Source organism: Thrips palmi, unplaced genomic scaffold, assembly GCF_012932325.1.
Source record: "Thrips palmi isolate BJ-2018 unplaced genomic scaffold, TpBJ-2018v1 HiC_scaffold_3, whole genome shotgun sequence".
Taxonomy (NCBI): Eukaryota; Metazoa; Arthropoda; class Insecta; order Thysanoptera; family Thripidae; genus Thrips; species Thrips palmi.
This window is the reverse complement of record NW_023144630.1, coordinates 8,183,379-8,206,395: the sequence shown is the minus strand read 5'-3', so window position 1 is coordinate 8,206,395 and position 23,017 is coordinate 8,183,379. Positions and strand designations below refer to the sequence as shown.

Below are 23,017 nucleotides of genomic sequence, written 5' to 3'. Positions count from 1 at the left end.
CATGCGTTTGCAAGTGTGTACTTGCAGGCATGCATTTGTAAGTGTGTACTTATTAGACAGTTAGGTTTGTAGTGTACGGCTCGTCTATCACCCTGTAGCTTACGCAACCCAAACTACCTCCATGCTCACCCGGCGTGAGATGGTACAGCTTCCAGGCGTGCAGCATACTGCTCCAGGCTTCGATTACTCGTGTTTTGCTTTTCCGAGCTCGTCCACGAATGAATGGGTCTTATGGGCACAAACCTCAAGGCGCTCCGGATGCAGCCGCATCTGCCCGTGTGCCCGTGCCTGCCCGCGTCTGCCCGCACTTGCCCGCATTTGCCCGCATGCGAGTTCCAGCCGCGACCCGCCTTCGGGTGATGCGCCCCGAGGGGGTAACCACTCGCGTAATACCCTGTACACAAAAACCGTGTATTACGCGTAATACACGTGGTCGTAATACCATTTCTGGGTCAAATGTGCCAAATTTTTGCATTTTAAGGACGTAATACACGTGTAATGCCCCCGTAATACAGCGTAATACCGAGTAGTCTGTACACGATTTCTTGAAGTGTTTACCCCCTCGATGCGCCCGTACTGCGCCCGTGCTGTGCCTGTGTTCGTGCTGAGCCCGTACACGCCCGTGCTGTGCCCAGATTTGCTCAGGCTGTGCCCGTAACGGGCGCGAAATCTTTTTGTCTGGGGTGCTACGTCATCATGCCTTATGCCCCAGCAACGTGATTGTTGCAGGCCGAACTGATCCATCCTCAACAGTTCAGTCACGAACCCGGATGCCTATCTCCATTGCGCATTGGGGGCATCCTGTTTCGTGTATGGGTCCGAAACCACAACACCCGTCTTCTCACAGCGTTTCAAGCGAATATTTTCATCCACTTTGCTGATGCACGTTTCAACTGGCACTAACTGTGGAAAAGTAAGATCCTTATTATTCGACTGTCAGTAATCCTAACCCTGCACTTTGTATCAGAATGGCGCGATGCCCAGGTCGGAGTCGCGACTAGTTGCATTCGTCTTTTGGCATTCCCGTCGATGTAAAAGTATTGCCGAAAGAATGCGTGTAGGAGCAATTGTGTAGGAGACAGCTTGAAGCTTTTGGTATCAACTTCTAACATTCTTTGTGGCATTTTTCAGAATTTCCAAGTCACCTTCGCACGCATTGAGGATTCTTTGCATATATGCCACTCGATAAGTTATTTCCGCGACCCGCAGGAAAAATTTCGCAACCCCACGGGACCCCTCCTCTAGCATGCCTTTGTTACGGAGTGCGATTATATGCCTTAGTTTGGGAGCAGTATTGTCTCAAAGTTGATCAAAACGGTCAAAAATGCCTTTAAAGTCGGGTTTGATCAACTTTGAGACAATACCGCACCCAAACTAAGGGGGCTAATCGTACTCCGTAACGAAGGCATGCTAGAGGAAGGTCCAAAGACCAATTACCTGTCGAGAAAGTACGAAGGCCCGCCTTGGATCAGACGCAGTGGCTGCTTAAAGTTGGCCCAAAACACGATTTTTCATAGGCATTTTTTACCATTTTGATTAACTTTGAGACAATACTGCTCCCAAACTAAGGCGGATAATCGCACTCCGTAACGAAGGCATGCTAAAGGAAGGTCCAAAGAGTAAATGCCAGTTAAGAAAGTACGAAAGCCCGCCTTGGATCAGACACAGTGACTGCTTAAGGGGGGACCCTGGTGAAACTTTCAAGTAGGCTTCAAAATAATCCCAGAAAGTTGAAACTTTGCTTATAGGTTCATTATGGTGAGTTCCCAAAACAAAATTCAATCCAAAATGTTGAACGGTCTCTGAGAAAAGTGGCTTTTTAGAGTTTTTTGGAGCGTTGGGGAAAAGTCTTCCTGCGTCTTTCATTGGGACCGAAAGTCTTGAAAAAAATTTTGGGTTATCCTGAAGATGTATAGAAGAGATTTTAGTGACGGAATTTTCAAATTCAACTTCTGTCCTGAGATATGAGTTTTCAAATTTCAACATTTAAAAAAAAGTGATTTTTTCCCTTTTTTCAAACTTCTAGGTGTGTTTTAAAAAAAGTAGGGCCAAGGGGCAAACAACTCGAATTTAGGTGTACATTTTCCGTGAAATAACGTGAAATAACGGTGAAATAACGTTGAAATAACGCCAAAATAAGCGTGGAATAGCGTGAAATAACGGTGAAATAGCGCGAAATAACGTGAAATAACACGAAATAACGCGAAATAACGTTGAAATACTCTTGAAATAACGTTGGAATAACAATGAAATAACGTGAAATAACGTGAATTTGAAATAACGGTGTACAAATTTTGACGAAGTTGTTTGCCCCTCGAGTAGGGCTGATATCAAGATTCCGTCACTAAAATTTGTCGACAAGTCGTCAATGAATAGAGTCCATGCAAGACGACTCATGTAGGTGTCAACCAGGAACGCAGGAAGTCTTTCTACGACAAAATTTTTTGTCGACTGAGCAAAGCTGTGAAGTTGAGCGTGGAAGCCAACGACAACTGATCTCAATGTTATTTCCTTCCAAATGATAAAGAAACTACCCACTTAGCTTAAAGGTGTTCAACCTGTTGGATTTGAAACCTTCTATGCACATTTTTATCTATGAACTTTGAAAATACTAGTTTTTGGAATTTTGGCGATTTTTTCACCAGGGTCCCCCCTTAAAATCGGTCCAAAACACAACTCTTTATTCAGTTTCCGCGAATTTGTGTTCTCGGCAGTGCTCGGCCTGTAGGCCAGCCGGGACACCGCCGCGACCCCAGGCGTCCCCAGCCACCTCGCCGCGACCCATTAAAATGTTTTCGCGACCCCAAGGTTGAGAACCACTGGTCTAGCATATCGTGCTCCGTCGTGCTCTTATCCTTTTACCGAGCGCATAGTCCACTTTGTTGTTCATTTTTGGCTCAAATGTTTCCGGTATACACTAACCTAAATGGCTTGATCTCTTGCACACAGTGGAGATCAGGAAGAGGATTCCAACTGGAGTTAGCCTTCTCGCGGCAGTTCTTCTTGGCTTCTCTGATGGGCAGAAAGTGGCGGTATGAAAACGTTGAAAATATCGTGGTGCATTGTTAAGGATTTTTATTGTGAATTACCATCAAATCCTCAGCCTCACCGCCATCTGATAGGAAATTTCAAACACCTCATCAGCCTCTTGTTCGCACTCTCACTGAGAATGAAAGAGTCACCACCATCGCCCTTTTATTGGGTGACGCACGCATCGTCGCCCAAATTTGGGTGACGAGCCAGCGGTGACCAAATTTTGGGCAGTCATAAAATCGTCGCCCAAATTTGGGTAACGCCGTCGACGACGCCGTCGCCGTGAGGTCCCCGATGACGTACTTCCGGGGCCACCACGATGATCCAATGTGGCGTTGAGGCCTCCGGTCATCGTGGTGGCCCCGGAAGGACGTCATCGGGGACCTTATGGCATCGTCGACGGCGTTACCCAAATTTGGGCGACCAAATGCCTGTTACCAAATTTCGGGTGATGAATTTTTCGTCACCCAAAATTGGGCAACGAAGTTGCATCACCCATTTAAAGGGTGATGGTGGTGACCCATTCATTCTCAGTGCTCATAACCTTACAAACTCTTTTTGGGCTTACGAATAACAATATAGTTTAGTTTGTCATAACAAAGCCCAACACTTGCACACAAAACCTGTATACACACATTGGTTCTGGGTGTAGGACAGGTACCCATTCTACCTCAGCACTTGAATCCAAGCTTTTCATTGCCGTTTCGAATTTGAAATATCTCACGTTGGACCGATTTTGTTCGCTTTCTCAGCGTTCTGCATACACTGAGAAAACAAACGCGGCCAATTCCGCACGTGTGGTGCGGACAGAGACTTTGACCACGTTTGGTGACGCGGCCGAGGTCAGTCTCGTCGCCGCATCACCAAACGCGGAATCCGCCACGTTTGCGCCATGTTAAAGGATAGGCCCTCGATAAGCTCGACCACGTTTGCGCTCCGAATTGAGATGACCGCATCACGAAACGTGGTCAAATCTTAACAAAATTTGACCACACCACCTCGTGCGGAATTGGCCACGTTTGTTTTCTCAGCGTATTGTCTGAAATCAAAGCATCATTCCAAAATTGGAGCATTTCACGAAATCTGTTTATTTTTGCTTCTCTCAAACTTGTCACATACGCATTTCTTTCAATGATGCAGGCCGGTGGAGATCTGAACAAGGGTGCGTTAGTCGCAATATCTTTAAGAAATCAAAGCTTTTCAAACCTCCGCGCGTGTGCAGGGACCGTACGAGATCGTCGTAGAACACATGGAAACATGCCCACCCAAGCTACTTGATCGCCCATTTCCTGTGACTGTAAGCTCCAGCAGATATGGTCATGACCCCCATGAGAAATATTTCAACGGAAACTTCACCACAAGTTTGACTTTCGATGACAACGTAAACGTGAGTGCGATTTCGTTATACCCTGCTGATCGTGGAGCCAACCCGTGCTCGCGCCATCGCACAGTGGGACAGAAAACCAGTGGCGGCGGCCAAAATTCTCGACGCGTTTCGAGCTTTAGAGTCGCCAAATGAAACTTGAACCACTGATAAGGCAATGGTCGTAAAATTTCCAATTGCTCGTGCAGATATGAGAATATTCGTCATTTTCCAAACAATTAAATGATGAGTTTTTCGTCATAGTTACGAATGAATTTCCATTTAGTCAGTACCTGACCTAAACCCTCCCGGACCTCCCCCCTGATTTCTTTATGTTCATTATGAAAGAAAAGAAGTTATTTCATAAATTGGTTATGTTTTTTCAAAAAGGTAGGCCTGACATCTTACGCCTCCCATGCTCCCCGCAACCGCGAAGGTTTCGGACTTCTTCGAGGTATTGCAAACTGGCCCGTTGTTGGTAAAACGCTGTGCACAGGTGAGCTATTCTCACGGGGTAGTTTTGGCGTCTCTGATTTGCCGAAAGTGAGAAATATCTAATTAAGTTTTTCTGATTATTGGGGTCCTGGATGATACTAGAGTTATGGCAATGGTATTTATAGTAAAGACCTTGTACTACCTTCCTAAAAACATGAGCCATAAGGTATTCCCATACGTTTTAGTGGGTGTTTTGATCACGGAAATTACGTTATCACGGAAGTTACAAAGTGTGAAAATCGGCTTTAACGGCTGACTCGGGCCTGCTGTGGCTTAAAAATCGTTCCAGGGTCAAATGATACTCTAAGCCCGACATTTAAGCGGAAAATTTTTTCACCTAGTGCTGCTGCAATATTGGGTAAAGGGTGCCACGGAAGTTACAGGTAATTGTTGGTACACGCCATTTTATAATGCTCTAGCCCGCTTTGAGACCGTGAACAGCATCTTAGATTTCCGCGACCCATGCAATTATGTCCCAGGTACTCCACTTTGATGGCTTGTGTCATGGAAAGTTAAAAGTTTGGCTTGGGGAGAAGTCCAGAGCTGTCTTTTCGAAATTTGTGTAGTGAAATTGAATATACGGTGGACATTTTTCGTTGCAGCATAAGTACCTTTGAAAGAAGTCTGGCGTATTGGTCTTCGGTTGAAATTAGCTCGAGACATGCCAAGCTTCGAATCCCCACCGACAGTTGGCAGCATTTTCGAACCACACCGCCACACTGGGGGCGGAAAGTTCGAGTATGTTCTCTTTGGACAATCACGGAAGTTACATTTAGGGTATTCCAGACGCTACGTAGACCAATCCAACGAACGTGAACTTTTCGAAAGGTGTGCTTTTAGTGGGCAATGGCCCTCCCTAACATCACAAACAAACCCCATGTCGATATCTGCGCTCGTTTGGGCACAGGAGTCAGAAGAAACGAAACTACCCCGAAACGTGAGAATCGCTCAGATGGAAAGAGCATGAAATTTCAGCTCCCTCTAACTCGTTGGCCCTAGGAAGAAGCTGGAATTTCTTGGTTCAGTTGCTTGCGCCACACCCTCTCACACTAAATTACTATGTAGGTTTTTCTGCGTGCGAATGCACGAAATCAAACATGCACTTCGTTACGCACGAATTTGTGCGCGACAATGCATGATTTCCTGCACGTGCATTGTCGCGCACAAATTTGTACGTTATGAAGTGCATGTTTAATTTCGTGCATTGGCGCGCAGAAAAACAAAACCTACATAGTAATTTACACTGTAAAAATTAATGTCCGGAAAAAAACGACGGATCCTTCGGCAAAAAAATTGCCAACGGTTCCTTCGTTTATTTACGAAAGTCTTCGTATATTTACAAAAACCTTCGTTACTTTTATGAACGATCTCTGTCGATTTTACAATCACAATGGAAATTTACGAAGCACCTTCGTACATCTACAAAGATCCTTCGTAAATTTACAGGGAATTTACAGAGAATCTTCGTAATAATACGTCTGGAATTAACGACGGATCCTTCGGCAAAAAAATTGCCAACAGATCCTTCGTTTATTTACGAAGGTCCGCCGTAGATTTACGAAGCCCGTCGTAAATTTACCAAGGGCTTCGTAAATTTACAACAGACTTTGTACATTTACGATTTTTCTTCGTAAATTTACTAAGAACCTTCGTAAATTAACGACGAACTTCCGTTGATTTACAAAACTTCCTGGAGGAAAGAAACATTTACAGTGCACTTTTGGACATTCCCAAAAACCTTCGTAAAATAATCCGTCGTAAATTCACAACATAATTTTTACAGTGTAGTGTCCTCTTACCGACTTTTAACCCAGAGCGCCGTCGTGTTCGATGCGTGGAGTTCTCGCGGGGGCTGGAAGGAGAACGCCGTGGTAATGAAGTTCAGTCGTCTCTGCTCGTCTATGAGCGCCTATCTTCCAACCGTGTGGCAGCACCTTCGCACCCACGTCTATGGGTCCAGAGGTCTCATCAGGGACTGTCCCGCACCACCGGTGAGCAAAACAAATCCTGCTTAATCTACAGTAGACAAATTTCTGTTATTTTCGTCTTCAGCATCCTCAATAACATTTTTAACAATGCAAAACTTGAATGATTATCGTAATAGACTCCACCGGAATTCGAACCCGATTCCAGACTTTCCCGATTTGCTCGAAACTAGCATCGTTGGCTTTGTCTCGTCAACCCGATTCCAACAGTACCCCTATATGCCCTTCTAGCTGCATTCTTTGCTGAAACCCTCCTCGACTTTATGGAGACAATGATTCACCGGTGCTAGTTGCAATCGAATCGGAGAAGTTTGGACCTGAGTTCAAATCCTAGTAGGTTATATTCCGACCATGTTTTTCATTCACGTTTGAGCATTGTCTATATCATGTTTTCAAGGGCTGTGATGACGAAAAGGACATCTATTTTGACCCCAGACTCAGGTTTAAACCCCGTTAGGATTAAACATAGGCGAAATTCGCACATTTCTCATTGGCTGAGCGATAGCGCAGCCCATTACTCAGGTGGGGTTGAAAAGTTTTGTCTGTCTGTCTGTGTGTCTGTCTGTCAGCACTACCGTCAACGGGGGTAACTTAGGACACCGGGGGTAACTTGGGACAGTCTGCCCTGTACAGCTTGTTGGTGCTGCCATTCAGCGACGGGGGTTCCTAGCGTCAAACCCGCGGCAGGGTTTTGTTTCGGAGGCCTCAGGGCACGCGCGGAAAGGTAGAAAAGGGGCATAACATCAAAATTAGTATTTGAGAAACGGGAAACTCCGTAGTAGGGTTAATGACAAAATATGTCAAACATTGACAAGTTGGCCCTAGTGCAAGGAGTGAAATGCAGATTTGGCCGATTAGTCTCTCTGGGTTGTTAGATCATACGCAGACAATAACGTTCACAAAAGGGCGTTGATTATAGTTTTCCCATCTTCGGTCCAGACTTCATTTTCTCAAAAATCGAAATTTTACGGGGTAACTTGGGACAGTCTTTTCCTCATGTTTCCAGCAGTCCTAGCCTCCTAGGAGTTGACTGACACGGTTCCTGACATAACTGAAACTTCGTATTTCACGCTCATGATGGAAAGAGATGCCTTGCTCTTCAGTTTTGTCTTCTGGTAATCCATATTTTGAAATTTTCAGAAAATGCCTGGAAAATACCAGTAGAAAAAAAGAGTTCCACGTAGAGCCCTAGATACAGTCCAATATCGGTCCTACAAGAGTTCCTAGGCCTGAATTCTTGATCTATATGTTGTGACTTAAATTTTTAACGTCCATTAACATCAATAGATGCATGGGAACGTAGCTAATTTCCTACTGTCCCAAGTTACCCCCGGTCATGGGGTAACTTGGGACACTCTTTCGAGACCGCTTGGAAACGATGTAATCGAGGCAAATGGACCAGACCAGGGGAAAGGGTCAAACTTTAACATAGTTAGGATCCAATGGTCTGGGTTGAGAATCTTGCCTCTGGCGTTCAAAAAACGTGAAAAAGTGTCCCAAGTTACCCCCGTTGACGGTACTCCTCCTGAACGGCTCGGCCGATCTGGCTGAGATTTTGCACACTTTTGGGGTATGTCCGTGGCTCGGCACACGCGAAATTCAGTGGCGAAGCGGAAAAAGGGGATAAGTCGAAAAACACGATTTTTCAGGAGAGGCGAAAAACATGTTCCCGTATAATATTCTATACTTCGGGTGCGCCATCTTGTTCGCTTTGCAATGCTGATCAACGTAGAAAAAGTCATTTCAACAAAGCGTTAATGGTTTTGTAGATATGTCAAGACTCTGACTTATCTCGTTTGGTCGCGCCGGTCAAAACGAGACAAGTCGACTTGTCCCACTGCCCACTCACGCACCCAACGAGTTATTTCGACTTATCTTTCCGGACCTGAGAGCACTTGGAGCTATGTCGACTTATCCTCTGCGCATTCACGCGCTGAAAGAGTTAAGTCGACTTAACTCTCTGAAGCTTAAGGTTTTTAGGGACATGTCGACTTGTCCCTTGTACACTCATGCACTCTATGAGCTAAGTTGACTTATCTCTCGGGTGTTTTTCCCCGTTGGGGTTATGTCGATTTGTCCCCTTTAGCAAATAAAATTGTTTGAAAGATTAGGAGATAAGTCGCGTGTGTTTTGGGTACGAGGAACTAGAAGCAATTCGTTAGAGGAAAACAATGCTCCTCAATTTTAGTCAAAGATTACCGTGTGTTTCTTTAAAAATTTCTAAGTACTGCAATGCGAAAGAGTGACAGTTCACCTGCCAAAAAGAAGGAAAAAACAAGCTTAACGTGACACATTTTTTAAAATTAAATTGTCTAACATAATGCATTATTGAACATGCCTTATATTTAGATATTGCAAAGACACTGCAAAGCCAGTGGTAAGTTTGGCCACAAATTTGGCAAGCCGTTTTGAATGCCAAAATTTGGCAAGCTTTGGTCGGCACTCGTCATAAGCTTGCCAAATTTTGGCAAGCTGAGGAGTAATTCCGGGCTGGGGAGTATTTCCGGGCCAAGTTTGCCAATTTTTTGCACTCAAAACGGCTTGCCAAATCCGTGGCAAGTAAACTTACTACTGGGATGACAGTGTAACCTGCAGACATATGCATTCAATCAACTGACTTTGAAGTATGTGTATTTTCTGGGGCACGCAAGCCTTGTGTTTAGTATCAATTTCCTTCTTACACCACAAGGCTGCGCAGATGGCCAATCACATTTAAAAATATAAATATAGTACTCTTTAAACAGTTGTTGCCGGTACTGGGGCGGGGGGACTCGGCGCAGCGTTCTGTCGCGGTAGCAGCCGTGCGCCGTAATTTGACACTGCGAGATAAGCCCGCCGCGCGCCGCGCTCTCCCGCCCGGCCGGCCTGCTCGGTGCGTGTCTGAGTGTCACCAGTTTGTCCGACAGGCCAGCAGGCGGGGAGACAGGGTCGAGAGTCTCTAGGTCGTCTATCTGGTATGGGTCTGGAGCCATGTAATTATTTTTTATTTAATTTATGATAGTTTTGGGTTTTACTTTGCCCTTTGTGTTAGTTTAAACTTTGTAAAAAATAGACTGTTACACCAATTTGAACAAATTTCATTGCCATCGAATGTTGTTGATTTCGGCGAGGACCGCCTGCTGAAGGCAGAGGTCTCCCCGCCTGCTGGCCGGGCCCGGGGGGAAATAAGGGACCGGTCCCCAGTGGCCGCGTCCCCCTCGCCACTCCACCCGCCGCGCTTCGCCTGGCCGTCCTGACGGCGCTCTCGGTGCGTGTCTGCGTGTCGCCAGTGTGTCAAACTGTCTTCCGATTCATACCGCACCGCTCAGCATTTCGCGTCTCGAGACCAGCTTGCCGGGCCTGCGGGGCCACGGCTGCCGGCCGCGCGTATGGTGGAAGCGCGTACCGAATGGAAGACCAAAACGATAATTTTATTTAGGTGGTAACAAGGTGGCTTCTAGTCAAGTTATTAATGTTCAATACAGTTGATTACAGCTCAACAGAGAAATTTTGTTCAAGCGCCTACCTCTATTTGCCTCGGGCAGTCACCGCGTTAAAAATTTATATTTTTATTTTTTTCAAACTAAGACGTAAAAACCTGGCGGGCGCGGAAGCCACAGCCGTGGCGCGTTTTCCACCGCGTGCTTGATGACGCGTCCCCTGACTGAGCGTTGTGACTGCCGTATCGCGACACGCGAAACTCAAAGGGTTGCCGCGCAGGCCCTGAAGAGGGAGTAAAGAGGAACAGGCACGGAGGCAGGGCAGGAAGAACGGAGACGGAGAGGAGACAAAAGGAGAGAAACAGGCGCGACAAGCAGGTAGAACAAACGTGCATGATTAGGTCCTTTCTTTGGCCCTGGTAATAACTTCAAAGAATTTGTACACCTGATGTGAACGCTTATTACATTTATTAAGTTTTGTTAATTCCGTTGACGACCGCCACTGGTGGGAACCCCGAGCAAAGTGCATCATCAAGTCTGACACTGCGATGCACCTGGTTTTCCCTCCGGCATACGCCTCGCGCCTTCGTCCAGCCGCAGCCCTGGCCAGGGGACGGGACGCGAAATGCTGAGCGGTGCGGTATGAATCGGAAGACAGTTTGACACTGGCGACACGCAGACACGCACCGAGAGCGCCGTCAGGACGGCCAGGCCGGGCGGAGCGTGGAGGTGGAGTGGCGCGGGGGACGGGAGCACCGCGGGGCCGATCCCTTATTCCCCCGGCCAGGCCAGCAGGCGGGGAGACCTCTGGATGTTGAGGTTCACGGTTCGGTAAAATTACGGCGCATCGTTACAGGCATCGACGTGAAAATTGGAGACGCGTTACAGAACAAGATTACCTAAAGGGCGGCGGTCGCCAAATTTCCATACCTTGCGCACCGCTCTGAATGCGGCTCAACTTCATTCAAAATTTCAAAGCTAGAAATTAAACGCATCAAATTTTCCGGAGAAAATCTGACCCGACCGTAGGCGAGGATGACTCTTTAGGAAGGCACGTGCAAAGTTTCAGAATTTTTGGTCAAGGCGTTTGCGAGAAAAGAAAATTAACGTATCGGTCTACATCGCCTCCCGAGGCGGCGCGCTCCTTCCAGCGCGCTCGGCAAGGCTCACTTTAGCCTCCTCTCCGCGATGCGCGCGGTCAGCGGCACCAACTCTGCGGCACGCGCCGCGTGCCTCGGCTACTCACGGCCAGCAGCCCAAGCCAGCCGGCAAGCAGGCCTCGGGGCGCGAAACGCTGAGCTGGGCAGAATGAATCGGAGGACAGCCCGACACACCAGTGTCACGCGGACATGCACCGAGAGCGCCGACAGGACGGCCGGGCGAAGCGCGGCGGGTGGAGTGGCGAGGGGGACGCGGCCACTGGGGACCGGTCCCTTATTTCCCCCGGCCAAAAATCCGTGGTGAGGCTCAACCTGCGGAGTCCTAAAAGTACTGCAACAGCGGTGAAGATTTGACCGCACATTTCTACACTGTTAGAAATTAGCTCCGAAATTTTATGGAGAAAAACTCTACAATCACGTTCATGGAGACTCCATTTATTATCAACCTTTTTTTCGGAGAGATTTTTTCAGGGCTTGAACAAATGTTCTTCGGAGCATTACTTCGTTCCTGATGGGAATTAAAATGCACGTCTTTTCTCAGATATTTGAAAGAGGGCTTCGCCGAAGCATTCTTTGGTCTGAAATGGCAAGAAGGGACAATCTCTTTCGAGCTCCTTTGGGTCCTCGAGATCCAGGTATCCCTCATGAAAACTGAGCTGAACAAAATAGAGATTCACCTTTCCCTCATTTTTTAATTGGTTGCAAACTTTTTTTCGTGATCTCCTGACAGAGAAGCAGGCATTCTGGTTCCAAATTACGAAACTCTTCGGAGAAAGCCCAGAGTTTTCCTTTACGGAGATCTCTTTGCTGAAGTTTAGGAAAAACTACATGATTTTTCCATTTTTTATCGGAAATTTCTGACAGTGCTGTCTTTAACGCAGAATTGGGAAATTGTGACACTATTTGTGTAAAATTCAGCAGAGTTTAAGTGTTTAATGTGTCGTGGGTTCAGAATTCACTAGAAATGACGCGACGTGTACAACCCATTTTGAATCCAGCGATGACCGCAGATTGTGACCGTGAACTGAACGAAATTGTGGTATACAGAAAGTCCTGACCAAACCACTGACAGACCCTTTTATTGGCCAGCGCCCGCACTCGGCCCTCGACATCTGCTTATTCTGCACTTGGTGTCGCGTTCCGTCCGCGCCTGGCTGCTGCACGGTAACAACGGAACCTGGTTTTCCCAGGAAGCCTATGGTGAAGACATAAGCGATTTCCAGAGAGTTCCTGGGAAAATCAGGTTCCGTTTTTACTGTGTGGGTAAAGTAGAACGCCCCTAACACGGGGCTCGGTAGGGACTGCAGAAGCCACATAATTTGCTGACAAACAAAATGTAATTTTCTAAATGAGCTCTATGAGCAGGGGCAGAGACACAGCTAGCCGAGTCGGTTGAAACCACCGAACCGCCATTAAGAACCAACGCGTCCTCTTTACGCTACTTTCAAACTCTAAACCTCCGTTTTCGTTCTACAAGATACCTGATCGGCCATTTTCAAGAATCAAAACTACTTTCCTTTCTTCTTCCTAGGAATGAATTTGTTGGTATGAGCATGAGTCTTGCATCGACCGAACCCGAATCGTACCGCGGGAACGGTTTAGCCACCGACCAGCTTGCTTCGGCAATTGTCATTAGCAATCGTCACCAAATCGTTCGGTACGCCTCATTGTCGCACGGAATAAAGTTTGCAAGGCCACAGATGAATGTTTACAACGAAAGAAAAAAAATGTTTCTGCCGGGGAAACGAAGCCGGTCCCTTGGATTTAGAGCCAGAATCGGAGAACGACGTCTCTCTCTGCGTCTGTGCCAACGATAGATAACAAGTCGACATTGTTCTAGGGAGTTTAGCTCGAAAGAGTTAAATTGACTTAACCCGCACAGCGCTTAAGTATGCAGAGGATAAGTAAACATAGCGCCAAGTGCTCTCAGGTACTGAGAGATAAGTCGATTTAACTCGTGGAGGGTGTAAATGTGCAATGAGACAAGTAGACTTGTCTCGTTTGGACAGCCGCGTCCAAACGAGATAAGTCAGAATCTTGCTATATCTACAAAAACGTCAACATTTTGACAAAATAAACCGTTCTATAATGATTTGCATGACGTAGGAATCTAAAAAGCTTAGTAAAAGTATCAAATTTGGTACAGGGACGTGCTTTTTTTACTTTCCTGAGGTTGTGTCACTCGACTTATCCCCCTTTGCCGCTTTTTATGTCGTCCAAAGGAGTTAAGTCGACTTGTCTCCATGCAGTCAGTGCGGAAAAACGAGATAAGTCGACTTAACTACAGGGCCTCTCAATCCATGCTGTTAAGTCGACATACCTCCCAAGTGCGTTATTGCTCTACAAGATAACTCCACTTATCCCCTTTTTCAATTGGCTTGTGAGCCCAAACTATAATCACTAGAATCAAACAGACTATTGCAAACGATGCGCAGGATCACGCTCTTTCGGATGGTCGTGAAAACCCCATTTCGGGATAAGTCGACTTATCCCCCTTTTCCGCTTCGCCACTGAATTTCACTCTCCTAGCTCAACTGGTTCAGTTTTTATAGCCGAAAAACACCTAAAAAACGGCGAAAAATCGAGTTTTCTGCAGGCAAATGCCTTCTGCCTTGAAGAAAGGGGGTCTGGGGGGCGGGGCCCCCTAGCCTCGCCAAGTTAAAAAGTAACAAGGGTCAAGATCGTGTCATCTGTAGATGAAGCAACTCTATCTGGAATGAAGGGCAGCATGCGACAAGTTAGAAGTAACCGACGATGGGCAAGCCATGGTCTGCCGAAGGCAGGCTAGCGCCGCTGGCCAAGGTAGGTTCGCCAGGCGCGGATTGGAGGAACAGGCAGCGAGACGTCGCGAAGCCTGTTACGACAAGACGCGGTCTGGCGTAAACCTACCTTGTTGTACGGAGCACTGGTAAAACTGAAGCGTAGTATTTCGCCCGTCCTCAAGCGTTAAGTCTTGAAGCGTACTCCTACGCTTGAATTCAAGCGTAAAGTCAGTACGCTCAATTTCAAGCGTAATGAAAACCCATGCTCAATTTTACAAGCACAGCAAAACCAGCTCAATGTAATGATAATACTTCATACAATAAATGAACTTTCAAAGAAAATTACAAAATGTATGTAAAGATTCTTGGGGGCCCAAGTCCTAAAGGCCTCTAGGACTCCGCAACACTCCAGAAGTGTTTATACTTGGCGCAGTCCCGGCATTCACTCTTGAGACGCTTACCTTGTAGTGTTATCCATTAATTAATTGTTCCTGCTGGTTTGGTCTGAAAGTTTATGATTTGTTTCTTACAGTCTCAGACTGCTGGCGCTGGTTTTCATGTTTCCTGATGACATGTTGAAAGCCTAGCCCACACACAGACTACATAACCACTTGCTATGATGGGACAGTTCGATTTTACTCTGCTTTCAAGTTTGTGAGTATGTTGTGACTGTGAGCATGAAGAATTTTTCGGGCGACACACTGGGCACAATATCAAAATGATGAAACTGATCCGTTTGAAATAAAGTTTGTCAGCACACCTGAACCGCCATTATGACTATTCACCCTTAGTCTCGAGTGCAAATAAGTTCCTTGTTGTTTTTCACACTTCGAGCGGAACTGGGGTGTGAAATGCAACAAGTATCTTATTTGCACTCGAGACTGAGGGTGAATAATCATAATGGCGATTCATAGGTGTTGACAAACTTTATTTCAAATGGATCAGTTTCATCATTTGCACCATGTCAAGCATTTTGAAGTTGTGCCCAGTGTGTCGCCCCAAAAAATCTTTATGCTTACAGTCACACAAACTTGAAAGCATCGAACTGTCCCATCAGTACAGTGGTTATGTAGTCTGTGTGTGGGGCTAGGCTTTCAACATGTCATCAGGAAACATGAAAACCAGCGCCAGCAGTCTGAGACTGTAAGAAACAAATCATGAACATTTAGACCAAACCAGCAGGAACAATTAATGGATAACACTACAAGGTAAGTGTCTCAAGAGTGAATGCCGGAACTGTGCCAAGTATAAACACTTCTGGAGTGTTGCGGAGTCCTAAAGGCCTTTAAGACTTGGACCCCCAAGAATCTTTGCATGAAGCAGGGCGTAAGAATTTCTGACCTGGCTTTAGTACGCTTGGCTTCAAGCGTACAAATTCTACGCTTGAAACAGGGCGTTCCAGCCTTAGTTTTACCAGTAAGGGGACGGGCTAAAGTTGCCGATTTGTATCGCTCCTTTTCGTGTTACTCTTGCAGTGCAGGTTGTTGTTCTTTTCCAGGACACGTACAGCGTTTACAACCTGACGACGCCACGCTCGTCCGCGCTCATCCCAGCGTTGTTCTACGGGAAATGGCGTGTGAACCTCAGAGCCTTCCTCAAGGAACAATGTTTTATGTGCATCCGTATAGTTTTGCGAGTTGAACCCAAAGTCCCTCCAAGTTCACAGGGCTAAGCAACTAAATGAACTAAGTTTAAGGACACCAGCGCTCCAGTTTTCATCCTCCTCTGTTCTTTCGGTGAGTGTAGAGTGGTTAGCGTTGGTCCGATCGGGGTCGCTCGCACCCCAGGGGGTAAACACTCGCGTAATACCCTGTACACAAAAACCGTGTATACGCGTAATACACGTAATTGTAATACCATTTATGGACCAAATGTGCTAAATTTTGACATTTTAGTGCCGTAATACACGTGTAATATCCCTGTAATACAGCGTAATACCGAGTACTCTGTACACGATTTCTTGAAGTGGTTACCCCCTCGCTCGCACCCTTTGCCCGTCCGAGTTCTTTGAGACTGGTTCTCGGTTCTGTCTCTTCAGCGCGCGATCGAAAGCGAGGCGCGTTGAAACCGTCACGAAATTCCTGAAATTGGTAAAAAGCTGTGCCCACCCCCCTCCCCCCCAGAGAACAAAGTCTCTTTCACTCGAAATCTATTGGCGGCACTGGCGTCGCGTTGGATGTTCTCACACCCTCAATATCTGTATGAGCTATGCATAAAATTATCATGCGTTTTAAAATGTACGAATTTCTGCGTTAGAGCACGAACGTGTGCGTTGTAGCGCATGAATTTGTGCACATCACGGAATCACGCGTATAGTTAATTTCGTGCAAACGCCACGCACAATAAAGAGATTCTTTCAAAATGTTTTTAATTCCTCTCTCCCTTCCCATTTTATGCAAAATGTTACAGCTCTGGCTTTGTTTCTGTCGTTGAAAGGTACCGCTGATCTGGAGGCTCGGAACTTCGATGAAATTCCCACAAATTATAGTCTTCGACAGATAAGAAAAGAGGCAGCCAAAATAGATGATCTTTGTGAAGATCCATGGGCGAATGGAAAGCAGTGTCTTTGCTCTTGGTGACTTGCCTGCGATTTTGTCCTGGGCCACAGAAATCTTATAACACCACTTTTACGAGATAAATAAAACCCAGAAAGTGATGCTTGTATTGACAGCACTTTTTACACAACTACAAAATCGGAGTGACAGACCCAAGTTGAAGAGGAATTATCAAAAAATGGGGCATTTTTACACTGGCATCACATATTCAAAGGAATACCTTGAGCAAAAAGACAAGATATACTTTAACACCACACAAAAACATGAAACAAAGCCCACCGTCCACCATAAAGATGTAAATCACAGAAACCGTCTACAGAGGGATGCTACACTTTTGAAAATTTTCAGGGTTAGGTCTTAGGCTTTCTTAACAACAATGCAATTACATCATTCATCTGATTGGATTAGGTTTACCCTGCAAACAGTTTTTTGTTTCTTCTGAAAAATGATGAGTTATCCCCCCCCATGAGGCTATCCGCCTCATGGATCATATTTTCAGTGATCATGTGTACTCTCCATGTCCTAAGTGAGTCTTTCGTGATTCTTCCTGTTCTTCACTTGGCCACGACTAGAATGGTCTATTCTTTCCCAAGTCAGCCGAGACTTAAAAGCCCATGACTCAGGTTTTGACGCAAATTACGAACATTTTGATCAATACCCCCAAAACAAGTGACTTTTGCGAAGTGGCTCTCGAAGGCTTTTATTCAGTACGATGAAAAGGTAAGGAAATCCACCGGGTAGGTCGACAAGCCACAAATAAATTTATAGTGAAGGTTTCAATATTTTTAACAAACTATGCGTGTGAAGCGTTTTTGGGCGACCAAAACAGTTGAAAATTAAGTTTCAAGCTCTTTTCTTTACACGGAGCAAACCCACCAAGTTTCGTCAAAGTCCGAGACATCGGTTTCGTGGTCTCGGATGACTTGAGAAGGAGTTACCGCTTAGCGACTCTGGAGCTCAAAACGCGCCTTGAGTATTGACCGCCTTCCCCCCTCTACCGGCCCAGTGTTGCGCAGGCTGCCGCCCGGAGGGTAGACAGCCCAACGAACTTGGCCTTTACGCGCCGCCGCACAGTGGGCCAGTGGAGGCGGTCAAAACTCTGGACGCGTTTTGAGCGCCAGAGTCGCTAACTGGCACTCGAACCGAACGTGTGACCCCATCAATGGATTGCTCTCCGAACGAGGAATCCATTGGTGGGGTCACACGTTCGGTTCGAGTCCCATTTATAGCGACTATATAGCTTAAAACGAGTCCAGAGTTTTGGCCACCTCCACCGGCTTCTGGCCCACTGTGCGCCGCCCGCCACTCTCCTCTCTCTCTATCCCCCTCCCCTCCCACTCTCCTCCTGCGAAACGCATGCATGCAGTGTGCATGTTCTCAGTTCGCGCCACTACGCGCCACGACTTCAAGCTTTCTGCCACTATACCACAGACCGGGATAGCAGCCCACGCTAAGCCACCAAGGCGATCGCATTGCGCCACCTGAACGTGAGTCAACGATTGTATTACTGTACTCCACTGAACCTGAAAACGGAACAAGGTCTTGCGTACACCTACAAACATCTTGTCTTGAGTGCATGCGCACGCGCCGAAGCTATTGTCAAGGCTTGTTTCAGTAGTTCTTCTACCATTTCAAGGTTCAGTTGAGTACCCTGGGACCATTCGCGTGAGTTCATTCATGGACATTCGACGGAGTGTTTAGTAGCACCGGGAGTGCCGGTCCGAAATCAGATCCCAGCCTTATTTTGAAGTTCAAACGGGGGTTTTCACAAAACTTATAGTAGTTTAATTTTTTCCAACAGTTCGTAGTTGTATTCCAGAGGAGGCCGGAACCAGAAGCCAAGAGCTGCTGTCTGTACCGGAAACTCACTAGTTGATGCTGATGCTTGTTGATGCGCCTCCTTGAGTGTGTTAGCATGTATTGACACTGGATGAAATCAACCCAATTATTCCGCAGTAGGGACGATACGCCATTACGCCTCTGAAATAAGCTCGTTGTACAAGAGCTTCGAGTCAGCATCACGGCTCCTGGCTTCCGATTCAGACCTTCCCTGAGATATCCAAGTGAACACCGAGTATCGACACAAGGGGTCTGTTTCTGGTTCGTTAGGCTGCTTCTCTTTCATTCGATGAATTCGATGCCCTGCTGGAAGTCCTGAGAGTGTGTCGTTCTCGCGCGCATTTCAAGTTCCACGCCACTTTTCGCGGAATCAGAAGGAAACTTGTTCTACTCCGTGGGAACTGGGAGTCAGTGGCGAGAGTAAGTAAATTTAAGTACGTCGCTGGTAAACAAATCTGGCAGGGACAGATGGACATTCTAGTATTTCGTTGCCGACCGGAAGTCAACATACTGCGCGTGGCATCACATTTATACAGTAGCCTATTCGTAGTGTGTCAAAGTCCTGTTAAATTATGTGGACGTGCAGAACGCGTCTCAGTATCACAGCTAGAAGGCCAGTGGAGGCGGCCAAAATTCTAGTCGCGTTTTGAGCTCCAGAGTCGCCAAGTGGGACTTGGACCGAACGTGTGACCCCACCAATGGATTGCTCTCCGGACGAGGAATCCATTAATGGGGTCACATGCTCGGTTCGAGTCACATTTAGCAACTCTAGAGTTCAAAACATGTATAGAATTTTGGCCGCCTCCACCGGTCTCCTGTCCCGCGTCTTATCGTAACAGCTGTTCTTCTCCCCACCTCTGCCTGATGACTGCCTGTCGGGGTATTCCCCCTCGCGTTCGCTTGACCTGAAGTAAAGCGTGCGCAACGGCACTCAAAAGCAAAACGCATTTAGTACTACTTCAATCATATTTTTGTAAGGTATGTAGTTCTTTGAGTTCTCCACCAGTTCCGAGGGGGCAACCACTCGAAATTTTTTGTACACAAGATTCTATAAGGGTAGGAATTTCGTCGAGATTTCGTATGATATCGCGTCAAAAGTACTATGCCTGATTTCGCGGGATTTCCACCTGATTTTGAAGGGCTTTCGTGAGATTTCACCAGATTTCGAAGGGAATTCAGGAGATTTCTGCCGATTTCGCTCAAGATTTCGGCCAATCAAGTGTACACAGGATTTCCTAGATTTCGCGAGTGGTTGCCCCCTCGACCAGTTCTCTGGCCCACTGTGCTGTGGACCGAAGCCCGAGCCGAGCCGCTCCGGTGGCGGCCAGCCGAGCCAGGTGAAGCAAGCCGAGCCGGTGTTTCCGGAAAATCTCCACTGCGCGGCCGGCAGACCGAATCTACCTGCGCAGGGCGAGGGGCCGGGAAGAAGCGGCTTAATCCCTCGGCCACTCGGGATTTCTGGACACTTCGCGACAGTTTGAGCGTGTCTCTAGAGCAGTGCACATCGCAGCCGAACCGCAAGTCGTCGTCGCCCGTCATCCTTTTTGTTTCGCTACGTGATATTGCGGTCAAATTCGTGAGGAAAAGTGGGTGCTCCTCGTTCCTGTGTAATTGCTCACGTGCATCAGGGATCCTTAACTTACCTCTTAAGGGCATCATAACGTTATCATAAGAGTTAAAGTTAATACCGTTAACTTCTAACATCTTTTCATTAGGGTAGGTTAATTTTTTATTTTTTATGTCTCAAATTGGTGTGGATGGATATACTTTTGCTAGTACTTTTTTAAGTCCGTACCCTTAACCTTTAGCGAACGTTGTCTTATGTTACGTTATGAAAGCAGTGTTAGTTAAATGTTAAGTTAAGTCAAGGATCCCTGATGTGCATCTCCTTCTCATGTGTGTCGGTTCGTAAACCGACTTTCAAAATGTCTTACAATGAAAATTGAGCTATGATACTACAGTGAATTCGGCGCAAGCTTAATGTGAAGCAACATTCCTTCTTAACAGGAATATTTTTTAGTATTTTTACGGGCAGAACTAAAGTTTTGTATTAACCTCTGTTTTCAAGCGTTATCAGTTCACGCTTCTATATAAATGCGTGGATTTCTAGCCTATGCTTCATTTTAAGCGTAACGTCTTGAAGTGTAACTTTATGCTTGACTCAAGCACAGAGTTTCGCTTAAGTTTTACCAGTGTTGCGCTTGCGAACGGCTTCCGCACTGCATTGCAGACGAGCCTGCAGACATCTAGAGTGGATGTATTCACTCTCAGCCTTTTACTGACTTTTTCTCATTGGCTTACGCATTTCTGTAAGCAACCATAATACTTAGTATTTTTAGTCAGTATTACTTAGCAATTGCTAATTACTGTACTGATATTACCGTTTTCTTAGTAAATTACAAAGAAATTTTTAAGTATTTAAGAACTTAATACTAAGTATTATGGTTGCTTACAGAAATACGTCTGCTAATGAGAAATAGTCAGTAAACGGCTGAGAGTGATTGATTCCTTTGTCGATGCCTTCTAATAAGCGTGTGTTTCTCACTTTCAGGATCGTCTGTCGTGTACGTTACTTCCGGCAGGATGTCACCACGGGCCTGTCCTCTCCTCGCAGCATGCTGCCTCGTCCTCGTCGGCGTCGCAGTGTTACCCGTGGGCCTTAGCGCGGCCGCGGCCTCCACCACCCTTGCTCCCGACGACTCATCGCAGGTAAATGAACTGTTCCAGTGACACTCCAATCTAAGTGAGACAGAATGGCTGGCTAAGTTCTTGTACTTAGACTCAGTACTGAGACTGACAAATAAGTTCAGTGTGATGGAATTGCCTTAACCTTGTTTGTTTCATGCTGCATGTTTGAAAATGTGTTTGACCCGTTACAAAATTGTACAAATAAGTTCAATGTTATGGAATCACCTTGACCTTTGTTTGTTCCATGCCATTTCAGGCACCAGTGCTCGGGAATGCGACTACACCTCAGTCTGGGAACGTGACCGCGTGCGACCGCGTGGACTCCAAGCCAGACGGCAGCAAAGTCTGCACCAGCGCGGTGCGTGCCTGGACGCTGCCGTGCGTGGGCTACATCATCGTCGCTGGCATCGCGGGGTTCTTCGCACTCTTCCTTACGGTGCCTTGCATGCTGGCCGCGGTGGGCTTCGGTGTCATCGGCGTCGCGGCAGGCAGCATTGCAGCGTGCTTTCAGGTACATTGATTTAAACTTTGTCGCAACTTAGCGGCAACTTATTGCAAACCATTTTTAAGCGACAAGATTTGTCTTGGAACGAACAGTTTGGTAAACCACTCTTGTATTGTATCTAAGGGATAGTTCCACAACGACAAACTTGTAATAACATATTAACAGTCTACCTCCAATAACAAGTCGTTGACCATCACTAACTGTTGTTGGTCAAGGACAAGTATTGTAAAGTAAAAAAGATTTCGTAATGTCTGCGACAATTATTCATTGAGTAGTTTTCTCTCTAACTTAACTTTTTGTGGTTCTCCTTCCAACAGTAGTAATCTCCGCATTGCTTAGACCCCACCATTGGATTGCTCTCTGAATGAGGAATCCATTGGTGGGGTCACTCCTTCGGTCCGAGATTCAAGGGCTTAGAATGCGTCCGGGATTTTGACCGCCTCCACCGGTCTTCTGGCTCACTGTGCTACGCCAAGCGCGTTTAAATAGTTTTTTTTGGGGCTTTTCCAGGGAGCCTGTGGGACGCCGCCCTGTTTCCGTTGCATGCAGAGTACAGCGATGCTGGGAGTCCCTCTACCAGTTCGCGGTTGGATGGGAGCGGTGGGCTTCGGCGCGGGCTGCGTGGCGGGAGCGTACTGGCTTCCTATGTGCTTTACTGATCAGGAAACACCCATCAATGTCTCCGGTTAAGAATGTCATTCCGTTTTACCTTCTTAAACTTCTGATTTAAAATGCAGTCTTTATTTATTTTATGATTGTTGTGTGATGCTTCTAATAAAACAGGACAAAGTAAAAGTTAAGATTTGTGGCCACTTTTTTCTTTCTCTTTGGAGAAAATTCAGACAGATTGACACGACCCCAAACAGGCAAGCCCTCTAAATACGAACAAAGAGCCTTTTACCAGGAAACTGTCAAAAGCAATGACAACGTATTTTCAGTTGAGCAAAGTTTCAGTTATGTTGCAAATTTTTCTTATCACGCAAACCTGACACTGAAGCAAGAGGGTCTATAACATACTTACTCGCGCTGCTCGCTGGGGGCTCCGCCCCCAGACCCCCGCATGTGTGGAGCGCGTGCCGGAGTATTTAGTAAGTTCGTGGTGACCAAAGGCAAATTTTCTAAGGAAGTAAATGTCCTGCTTCTTTGAAAGCTCTATTTAACCGCTTTTGACCATATAATAAGGCTACTTTTACTGACCAAATACATAGCTTGT

General features: G+C 46.4%; 1 protein-coding gene across 17 annotated transcripts; it reads left to right on the top strand.

Moving 5' to 3' along the window:
* The first annotated feature begins 816 nt into the window (after window positions 1-816).
* Window positions 817-22,604, top strand: LOC117648234. Of its 17 annotated transcripts, XM_034390618.1 has the most exons (8): window positions 817-913; window positions 2,950-3,032; window positions 4,256-4,420; window positions 6,706-6,882; window positions 15,716-15,953; window positions 21,163-21,320; window positions 21,556-21,810; window positions 22,315-22,604. In XM_034390618.1, coding segments are annotated over exons 1-5 (600 nt in total). In that variant the 5' UTR covers window positions 817-912; the 3' UTR covers window positions 15,890-15,953; window positions 21,163-21,320; window positions 21,556-21,810; window positions 22,315-22,604. The 17 variants fall into 17 exon arrangements, with proteins under 17 accessions (XP_034246509.1, XP_034246508.1, XP_034246511.1 ...); XM_034390625.1 differs by lacking the exons at window positions 817-913; window positions 2,950-3,032; window positions 4,256-4,420; window positions 6,706-6,882; window positions 15,716-15,953 and adding exons at window positions 17,771-17,803; window positions 18,154-18,259; window positions 18,882-19,031; XM_034390617.1 differs by lacking the exons at window positions 817-913; window positions 2,950-3,032; window positions 4,256-4,420; window positions 6,706-6,882; window positions 15,716-15,953 and adding exons at window positions 17,730-17,803; window positions 18,154-18,376.
* The last annotated feature ends 413 nt before the right edge of the window (window positions 22,605-23,017 follow it).

Bases quoted from the DNA above. Each gene is read 5' to 3' on its own strand.
- LOC117648234 (XM_034390615.1), top strand. From the start codon at position 19,080: ATGGACATTCTAGTATTTCGTTGCCGACCGGAAGTCAACATACTGCGC. The intron at 19,225-21,162 runs GCCAGTGGAGGC...TCTCACTTTCAG, and splicing joins CTCAGTATCACAGCTAGAAG to GATCGTCTGTCGTGTACGTT. The intron at 21,811-22,314 runs GTACATTGATTT...GGGCTTTTCCAG, and splicing joins GCATTGCAGCGTGCTTTCAG to GGAGCCTGTGGGACGCCGCC.